Raw genomic sequence first — 10,993 nt, 5'->3', positions numbered from 1 at the left:
GTTTGAATATGTAGATTTTACACTTAATCATCTAATCTTCTGTTTTGATCTATCAGCTCACCAAGAAGATATTTTCAAAATAGGAGTAAATATGAATATTCATACACAAGGAGATGTAACTGGGTACTGTTTATTATTGGAAGAAGCAAAACATTTAATTAAAATAGCAGATAGAAGAATAATAAGTAAAAAAAAATACCCTTAAAAAATGAAGCCAGAATCTTTAGTTATGAAAATAATAGAAGCTATTGAAACAGCTTCACCAACTGTAATAACTTACAATGGTAAAAAGATCGGCATATCTACAAAAACTTATTGATAAATACAAATATTGTAAAGTCAGAGACAATATAGACTTAGAAAGAATGACGCGAAAGCAAAGGAAGGTGTATTTTTACCTTTCCTACCTTTGATATTAGCTGGTATTAACGCTGCTGCCACTGCTGGTGGTGCTGTTGCTGGTATAGCAAAGGCCGTTAATAAAAAGAAAACAGATGACGATAAAAACGCTGAAGAACGTAGATATAATTTAGTAATGGAAAAGTCAGCAAAAGGTTCAGGAGGTAGAGTTAAAGAATTTGGAAAATGATTTGGTAAAGAAACCAAGAAAACTGTTAAAGAGAAATTAAGTAATCTAATAGATAAGATTGACACTGGAGAAATGAAAGTCAAAAATATAGAATAATAAATAAATAAAAAATGAGAAAGAAATTTAAACATTCAGAAATATTCCTACTAACCCAATGCTCATGTGTATTTGTGGAAGTTCCGGTTCTGGGAAAACTCATCTCACTTTTAACATGTTGACAACACCAAACCGTTTAGATTTCGATTCTCTGTATATCTACACAACAACACCAGAGCAATCATATTATCAATTCCTCAAAGCTTTAGAACGAAGATGAAGTGGAAATAAAAGATATCATAGAGAACTTCATTAAAGCAAAGAATCCATCTTTCAACGGATATAAAAGTTTTTCTTAAATGTTAATGATTGTTCAACAAGAATTCTTCACGAAAGGAAGACATCATATATACCAATCCCAATCTTTTTACAGGATGGATGCTATGTTTATTAGAAAAAATGCAAATTGTTTTTTATTATTTGAATTAAACGCTCAAATCATTCACTCGATAAATCACGGATAGAGATACATTTAAAAAGGTTTGTAAAGCAAAATGGAGAAAACCATTTTTTTTAAAATGAGTAACGATTGGAATAATATTTTAAAAAGAAATAGACAATACATCAAAGCTAAGAATAAAATAAAGACCCAAGTTGAAAATAATGAATTACAACAACTTGGATTAACAGAAAATCTACAAACTCTATTTTAACCAGTATTAAAATCTCAAGAGGATATTAAAAAGAAATTAGCTTTAGAACCTACACCTCATATAGAACCCACATCTCATCACCTAAAACCATTGAATATGGTGGTATTATAATTAGGACCTTAGATGATATAAATCGTCTTTTTTAAAACCCTGACACAGATTTACCAAAGAGCATTTCACCAATCCTTGATGATGAGGGGTTATTGTTTAATGGTTTTAGAATAAGATTTAGTCCAAATTCACCACAATTCAAAATCAATACAAAAGACTTTATATTAACATTAACAAAAGGGTTAATAGATTTAATGAATGGGGAGGATGCTGTTATTGCCGATTATAAGGATTTAGTAGCATACTCAAAATTTCTAGATGCCATTAGAAAGTCGGGACCCAAAACAAGAAGATCGAAAGAAGTTAAACTATATATAAGAGCAATTGAACATGATGATGAATACGAAGTTGACGAAGTGGGTGATTATGCTGAATACAACAATTCAATCATACAAGAAATAGACGAATTCGAAGATATGGTATCTGGACAAGGAATAACGTTTTTATCCGACGAGGAACTACTTAATAGATTACAAATAATATTAGCGGCAATGAAGGAAGGACATCGATCACACAGACAATATAATGAAGTAAATTGTATATTAAAAAGACACCTAGAGAAAGGTATCATAGATAAAAATAATTATAAAAGCGTGATTAAAAATGTCAAATAAAGAACAACTATCCGTTATCACCTCAAATAAATCAGACATTAAATTGTCTCTAGATTATGAGTACGAACTCGATCGCAATCAAGAATATGAATTGGGATTAAAGTATTTCTCTGTTTACCCCGATCCAAAATGTCCAATTAGGACATTAGATGATATAAATCGTCTTTTTTCAAACCCTGACCCAGGAAGCTATGCATACGTAGCCATTAACGAATACCTATCTAATATGGAAGAAGTGTAAATGGTAAAAACAATATTGAATTCGAAGGTAAGAGTTTCCATCCAAACTCACTTCATCTTTATCACCATAAGGATACATGATTCCTTCGTTGTCCGGTGCCATTCTCTTAACGAGATTCAAATAACTTCTAAAAACTTACTTTTGTTTATCATCATCCTTTGGAATAACTACTCCATTGGTGAAACTCGTTTTCCATCTTTTCTTAAATTCATTCGTTACATCATGTCCACTAGCTAATCGAATATAATCTTCTACAATTATCTTATCATTAGAGTGACCCTTAAATGTTTTCTTTTCTTTTAGAATTTCATCAGAAGTTAGAATGATATTATATTTGACTTTTGGCGCTAAATATAAATCATATATAATTCCACCATCACCGTAATCATTATTTCCTTTACAATAATCATTTTCAGATACCAACCCAGCTTCATTTAATTTATCCCAATTGCTAGATTAAATGTATAAACTATCAGTATATGTATAGTATATTTCCGGTTTATAAAATCCATCAATTACATGAATAAAAGCATTCATTATTTTTTTACTGTGAGATAATACGAATGACCCCAAATGACTAGGTGTTAGTCGTGTAGATTTAGGAGTCTCATTTACTTTAAGATAGCTTTTGACATGTGAATGGAAATTGAAATGAAATGAATGGAGTTTTACGTCCTACTCTTCTGCACCTTGTGGGCTAATGAAGACGGGGACATGTGAATGGAAGTTGGCTTTTAAAGTTGCTTCACTCCATAGATGTCTCGATATAGTTATATCCTTCTGAATAGATTTACCATACAAGGAATTACCCAATAATTTTATGCAATTGCTACCTACAATATTACCTTCTCGTTTATATTTATTTTTTAGATCTCTCAAAATTAAAATATAGTCTCTATATGGTGGAGTTTTAAAATTTTCTTCGTATACTATACCATCTAATATTCTAATAATTCGTTCACCAGCTGTAACTATTTCTTGAATATCAACCGATGTTAAAACTTCCGAACAGAAACCATTTCTGAACCTGATTTTAGAACCACCTTTTTTTTTACCTTCTTTGTTCGTAAAAGTAATTTTATCTTTAGCTGGTATGGATTGGAAGAACATGGTTTAAGGATATTCAAACCAGACTTTTAAAATAGCTGTTCTAAGTCTGGATTTCTGCTCATTAAAGAGCTTAACAGATTCTTTATTTTCTTCTGGTAGAAACGGTCTACCACTTTCCGCTTTAGGATATTCGCTGACATGGTGGAAGCATACAAACCGTTGGCGTCGAACGCCATTAGTTTAGTACATTTTATTTTTTTTTGTTTTGAATTAACTTCCATTTTATCTTCATTACTTTTACTATATTCTTTAAATAAATCAATTATATTACTACTCTCGAGTACTGTATATTCATTAATACATTATAAATATCATCCATTTTGTTCGTTTCAAATGATTTTCTGTTAGCAGAAACTCTTCCTCCTTTAATGGATTGTCTGATAAAATGTCTTATAAAAGGGTTGGTATGTGAGTAAACTTTTTCTATATTTTCTTTTTCAGTGTGTTTTGGAGCCATTCTAGTAGTTTCATACCATTCTTCTTCAACCATTTCTTTATTATAATGATATAAATAATACCAAAACTTTAAAGATAAAGATGGAGCCGTTAGATTATTGGAAATATTCTGGAATACAACTTCTTTCATAACTTTGTTATATTTTAGCTCCAAGACATAACGTATCTCTTTTAGCATAAGGTTCCCATTCATGAATTTCCCTATGCCAAACTAGATTTTTTATGTTGATAGGAACATATGAAATTAATATTTTGCAGATAATTAGAGTTGCCAATTATTTGTTTTTGTCTTTTCCATTTTTTCTGTAAATATTCATCAGTGAATGAATTAGTTAAAGGTAGAGATAGAATACCTCTAGCTGTTACTAGTGGACCTTGTGTTAGTTTTTTGCATTTTTAAGAACAATCCAGTTATGAACACTATCAGTGGGATTTAAATTTGGAAAGTTATGTTTTATTCTGTCTAACATTTTTCTTAGTTTTTCTAAATTAATTAACATGCAAAAATAAGGAATTGCTTTATTCGTTTCTTTTTCGCTATAAGTTGTGCAATCATCATGAATTGTTGGAAAAACATTTAGTTTTAGCTTGTGTTACTGCATTATCATCTCTACAAGTTCTCCATACATTTTCATCATAATTAGCTTCTATTTCTTTAATGCCTAAGGTTTTGTTATTACTTCTTATGAGACAGAAATGTGATTTATATAAGTAAAATACCCAATCTAATTCCTCAGATACTTTCTTGGGTTGAAAATGTCTATTTTGGGGCATATAAATTTGAAAATAAGTATTAAGTTTCGTATTGAATTCACAGATTCTAGCAGTTGTCATAACTCCTTTTCTATTTGATTTTGAAAAACTGTTGATGAAATCTTGAAATTCTTTTGTGTAGTCTTTTCATACCAGCATATTCATTTATCTTTTTGAGTAGGGTGGAACCACGACGCTTTTTTGATCTTTTTATTTCTTTGAAATTGTCTTTACATAAAATGATATTTCCTGAGAAATACCAATCAGAAGCATCTGATTTTTCATCCAATTTTGCTAAGAAATTGCAATAAGTAGTGGCATTAAAGCCTACAAATTGCATGTTTTGTTTGTATTCTCCATCAAGAATTATCTCTCCTTCTAATTCAATTTGTCCCTTAAATGTAACAAATTTATCAGAGATAGCCTTAATAACATTGGAAAATAGCACATTTGATATGAATGTTTCATCATATAAAATTTCAATTCTATTCATATCTTTTAAATATCTATTTTTTATCTAGGAATTTTTCACTTTTATTGATGATATTTCTACATCAAATTTATCTAAAATTTCATTGAATTTTTCTAATTCTTCAATGGTTATGTTCTTATCTTCCCTTGATCTTTCGAAAAATATAAATAATTTATTAAGATATGTATTTAAAATTTATCATTTCTTTTTATATTGAGATTTCTGTTTTGATGTAAAACCTAAAGTAATCAATCCACAAGATGATGTTTGAACAGCAGTGAATGTGGCTAATACGGTTGGGACAGTTATTGGAAGCATTAATCCACCAGTTACAGCTGTTGCCACTGTTACTCCTACTGTTAGAACTGTACTTAATGTCTTGAAAACAGAATCAATTCTACTCCATGTTTTTCTGCATTTGTTGAAGTGTTTTAGTTTTTCTTTTGGTTCATTCTGTTTTTCTATCAAGTATAGTTCATAAAATGTTCTTGTGAACAGCGTCATCATTATTTTGCAGAGATTTTAAATTAGTTATTTTGAATTTGTTCGTATCTAAATCACCTTGAAGAGTGTCTCCAATTTGATCCACAAAGTAAGGTTTTGCTTTATTTATCCATGCTGTAGTGTAGTTTTTTTAGTATCTAAAGATATTGAACCTAAACCAAACTTGTTTGCCATTTTTATTAAGTTAAATTTATTATAATTTCTTCAAACTGTTTTCCTATATATCAATAACTGATAAAAAATCCAAAGTGAAAGCTGGCCACAAAACTTTTGTCCTGGTATTTGAATTTGAAATGTAGAACATTTGATTGGTTTATTAGTTAATTTCACTATCTCTTTAGTGGGTTCTAATTCAAAAGAATCAAAAAAATATAAGTTATTTGAAGAGTCTTTGTATAAAGCAGAATGATGAACTCCTTTTTGATCCGAAGTATGTATATTTGTTATAGCATAAAATTTACCTTAGTTATCCTTGAGATCATTTATTTCATCTCACATGCAATAATAAAAGGGTGATATATTTAACTCATTTGCCCATCTCATAAGTTGAAAGTTTGTGGTTGTTTCAGTTCCATATTCATCGAGAAAACTATTCATTTTTAAAAGTCAGTTTTTTGAAGTTCATTTTGATAAAACATTCCTATGATTTGTTCTTTGTCTTGATCGATTAATTCAAATGTCAGAGGTGATGTGCTGTTTACTTTATCAACGATGAATATTTCGTTTGTCGAGTATCCAACATAACCTTTTTCGAATTTATTTTTATATTTGAAAATATGAACACGATCTCTAACTTTAAATTTGGGTTTAATATTTAAATTATTTATTTTATTTTCAAAATTATTAAGGGTAGAAGAAAACTTTATAATATCTGGATTTTGACTAGCTTGCATTGGAGAAAAACCGAAGGAAGAATGAATTTTATTATTATATTCCAATACTACAGTGGGTAAAATCTTTAACCATTTTTGAGACTTTAGTTGTGTGAATTTTTTAAACAGTTTTGATTTAAGCGTCTTGTTAAATCTTTCTATTACTACAGCTTTTCCCTCGTTATGAGTACTGTAAATTTCAAACCAAAGTGATTTCATATTTTTATTATAAAATTCGCTTCCTTTATCTACCCATAATTTCTGTGGTTTTCTATGTTTTGTTTTTCAAAGGAATAACCCATGCATATCTTGTATACAAATCTATAACTGTTAAACAATATTTAAATCCTCTTTCAACAGGCATATTAATTAAATCAGCTGACCATATTTCATCTTTTTCAAAAACTTTAACTTTTAAAAAGTTTTTTAGTTTTTCTAAATTCTTTATGAATTTCATCCGCCAATCCCATACCCAATTTCATCTCTACTTTTAACAGTTTTATAATCAGCGCTCTTTGCATTTTCTCTTTGAATGTTGGATTTGGAATATTTTCAAGTTCGATTATCATTTGTTTGTCTGCTTCGCGTCTTTATTTCTGTATAAAATATCATGTTTAAGTGTAGCAGCATCAACTCTGTTGACTGGTTCTTCAACTGGTTTGGGTTTATCATTTTCGTCTAATCGTAGATCTACACTAGTACCTGGACCAGTGTAGTTGTGACCCCGAAGATGTTTTTCTCCAAGATACTTTGCCCATGGAAATCCAGGAAGAGAGCCCAATGACTTTTGTATATCTGAACCAAAATAAGTTTTTTTGACTATCATTTTTATCCTATAACTTTAAAACCTTTTCCGTTCTTTTCTTCTAATCTCCTGTTTCGTAGTTCTCTTATTCTTTTTCACTGCGTCACTTATACTCTTTCCCGCTTCCGCGACAGATCCTATTGCTTTAGCACCTGAGGAAATGAGGGATTGGTTGTTTGAAACAAAGCTAGCTACTTTTGGACTTATTTTTGTACCTAGAGAAAATATTGATGAAAAGATACCGTCACCTGAATAATCTTCGAATTTGTGTTGTTCATGTTTTAAAATTAAACTCATCCTATTTTTAAATGAATTAATGGGGAATTGATGGAATGTAGGGTATGGATTGAAATGGAATGAGGAAAGTGCGAACATATAAAAAGCCCATATACTACTGACCTTTACATTTCAAATTTTTTATCTATTACTAACATTTACAAAATGGCAGATTTCAGTATTACCAAATGTCACCAAATTTCCATATAATCTCAAGCTGTAATCTGAATTCCAAGTGTCTTCTGCTAGAATATATTCCAGGGAATAAAGTCATGTGACAAACTAGCGGATTCCATGACAGCAGAAAAATTCTATGGAGCACAAAGCGGGCCATATTCTTATGTTGTTTCAATGAATTTTTGCAATAAATTACTATTATGTTTTACTTAACTTATTTTGACAGTTACTATTTTTTTTTTCAAATCATTGTTCTTTGAAGGAATTGTCATTAGTTATAATGAATTGATATTAAAGATAAATACTAAGAAATGATAATTTTACCACTGTGTATCCATACAACGTGTTTTTCCTGACTTATTTATAGATCAAATATCTTACATGATGCATTTTGCATCCATTGTTGAGTTGGTTACTCATGAAATATAAGTCAAATTGAGGGTTTCATAAAGAAAATCAAAACAAACCATTTTTAATTATTTTACAGCATATCTGAAGAAACATTTTTGACATGAAAAGAAATTTCTGTTTTTTTAATTATGACGAAGTTAGGTGTTGAATCCATATATGCACGAAAATAGGTTAAACAACTCTATTTATTGATATTTTACAAAATATGTCAAGTTGATAGTGATTGAAAAGGACTACTAGGACAGAGAGTTCTGTATAGTGTAATTTTATGAACTCAATGATTAGTAAAAAAAATCATGTCACTCAGCCTATTCTGCTGAGTCATAATGTTATATTACTGAAAAAAAAAGAAAACTTGATTCAATTTATAATATTTGAAATGTATTATCCTTGTGAACAGTGTTCACAAAAAAGGAATCATAAAAACAGTTTCACACTTACTCTCAGTTTCTCCTTGCTTAATTTTAGCATACATCCCACAATCATCTTCTTTACCTTGTAGTGGCCGTCTGTAATGAACAATTTTATCTAGATCAATGGAAAACCAGGAAACTCCCTTTCCAACCTCATGTATATAAATATTAAAAAAACAGGACAATAATATAGTTTTAATTGGTTACCCAATAAATATTAAAATCTACCGGTATATACACCTCCAGGGGTGAAATCAAAATTGTTGGAATGAGGAGGAATTGGGGGTGAATTATACACAAAGGTGGGAATTTTGTGAAAAGGATAAAAATTGAGCAATAGTTCCAACATACAAAAGCACGAGTTCATTAGGCTTGAAAAACAAGTCATCAAAAACTATCAAATGTTGTATCTTATATTCATGGGTGCAAAAGAGGCTGTCTGGACGTGGCACCTAAATACCCGCTAAGACCCTTGGTCAAGAATACCAAGCACAAGGTTCTCGCTTAAGGGCTGTTACATCTCAGTTTGCATTTCGTGAAAATCCGTGGCCTGTGTTCAAATATAGGTTTGAAACAATAACTTTCAAGCATGTTTCAGTTTTATTTTTAGTTATTTGATGTTATACATTTCTAAGGTAAGGGTGAAAGGTTGATAAGCACTGCTACAAAACATAATTATTGATTTTTCTCTATTTTCGAAAGGTGATTATCCTTAGTCATCTGTTTAATCATAGATAAAATTTCATTTGGTATTTTCGAAGACTTACTAGTGGCTAAACTATGACTAAATAATGGATAATCATCCATTTGTATTTTTGAAAGGTAACTTATTCTGCTGCCTAAATGAACGGCTTAGTAATCTCATTCTCAAATGATGATTAACGGGTAACAAAGGTCCCTTACTAAGGTGAAGACTAACTATCCACAAATCATATTCTCGAACTGATATAATCATTGATTTGTGACAAATTTCAGATTTTCGAAATATTTTGTAGTGACAGGGGGGCAGCCGCGTCGTTAGGGTAGGGTACCTGGGGGCTTAGCTCCAGCATATGAGAAATTTTTGAATTTCCAAAACCTCTTCCTTTTTTTGAACTATGAAGCGGAAACAACCGAAATTCTAAGACAAAGTGGCTCAAAATATGAGGTAATTGTATGCAAAGTTCCATTTTGAACAAATGTATACTTTGCGAGTTATGCCCCTTGGCCAAAAATGTCAATAATGAGTAATTTAACCCCGATGTGCCACGCCCACTTCAATTTTTTTTGTATAGGTTAATTGATCTTCAAAATGTTACGTTGTTAAGTCCCTTTTTGAACAAACACATCCTATGCGAGTTATGCCCCTGTCTGTAAATGTAAACAATTAGTAATTCAACCCGGATGTGCCACGCCCGACAAGTATTTTTGTCATAGGTGAATACATATTCAAAGTGTCTAGTTGTATTCGAAATATCAAGGTTCTAAATCAAATAGATCATAAAATATACATACACTAAGCTCAAAAAGTCGCAAATATTGTAAAAAAAAACTCAAATTTGATAAAATCACGAATTTCAATTTTGCTTTAAAAAAACGATTGTTATATATCTATGTAAAGTACACGGGAAGCACATTAGGAAACCGAAAAAATTTACTCTCTAGGTTAATTAGGTCACGTGCTAGAGCAGTCCAAAGTTGCGAATTTGGCTTTTTACGGATAGCTTTAAAACCGGAAGTACATGTCAGAGGTCAAAGGTCAAAGTATCAAATGATAGCCAAGGTCAATAACCTTTGACCCTATGAAGGTCAAGGTCATCAATGGTCAAGGTCTCATGGTGTGGGTGTTTCAAGTTGGAAAAAAATTTAACCGGAAGTTGCAAAAAAGCAAAAGCGAAATTCAAAATTCGGCTCCCAATGTTTTTAGCGCAATCGATTGCGGAATACATTCACATCGAATTTGAGCATATCAACATTTACCCTGAGGCCCCATTTTGAGTTTTACAAAAGAGTGTTTTTTCAATATGGCGGCCGAAGTATCACTTTTAGTCTGGATTTTATTTTAAAATCGGCCATAGAAATTTATTTGCTAAAGATCAGCTAAATTTTGTTGACATATATTACACCGGAAGTTATTCAACCGGAAGTAGATTTGAAGTTCAGTCGCTTTCCTGTTTAAAATCGGAAATGACGTACAAAATTTGACTGTATCATATTATTAACATTAGTGAAGTCTCTTTGCATTTAAAATTTCAGATCAATCGATGCAAAAGCAAAAAAGGTGCAAAAAAATTGAAAAATTTGATCGAAAAAAGTGAGCGATGAATTTTCGAATTTCGTAAAGTTCTATCAGGTCAGAAATTACAGGTAGATTGTAAAAATGAAAACCCGAAGAAAATCGATGCAGAAATACGCCTTCTAGAGCCGATTTTCGACTTTTTGCACATGTTGAACTGTGGCA

At 30.7% G+C, this 10,993-nt stretch overlaps 2 protein-coding genes across 2 annotated transcripts in view; both read right to left on the bottom strand.

The window, feature by feature from the left end:
• Nucleotides 1–201: 201 nt before the first annotated feature.
• LOTGIDRAFT_164103 (hypothetical protein) lies at nucleotides 202–3,414 on the bottom strand (the record flags this gene model as incomplete). Its single annotated transcript, XM_009060587.1, has 4 exons — nucleotides 202–266; nucleotides 408–634; nucleotides 2,444–2,651; nucleotides 3,150–3,414. 4 exons carry the CDS (start codon nucleotides 3,412–3,414, stop codon nucleotides 202–204), a joined length of 765 nt encoding a protein of 254 aa, XP_009058835.1.
• Nucleotides 3,415–7,036: 3,622 nt separating this feature from the next.
• Nucleotides 7,037–10,993, bottom strand: part of LOTGIDRAFT_164102 (hypothetical protein) — a gene marked incomplete at both ends in the record, with an annotated part of 35,616 nt that continues 31,659 nt past the window's right edge. Inside the window, 2 exons of the mRNA XM_009060586.1 lie at nucleotides 7,037–7,266; nucleotides 8,582–8,649. Of these exons, the coding sequence (XP_009058834.1) occupies nucleotides 7,037–7,266; nucleotides 8,582–8,649 (298 nt within the window). The remainder of the gene's footprint in view (nucleotides 7,267–8,581; nucleotides 8,650–10,993) is intronic.

This window comes from Lottia gigantea (genome assembly GCF_000327385.1).
Source record: "Lottia gigantea unplaced genomic scaffold LOTGIsca_43, whole genome shotgun sequence".
NCBI lineage: Eukaryota > Metazoa > Mollusca > Gastropoda > Lottiidae > Lottia > Lottia gigantea.
Note: the sequence above shows the minus strand (reverse complement) of the source record. Positions and strands in the feature narration are given on the sequence as shown.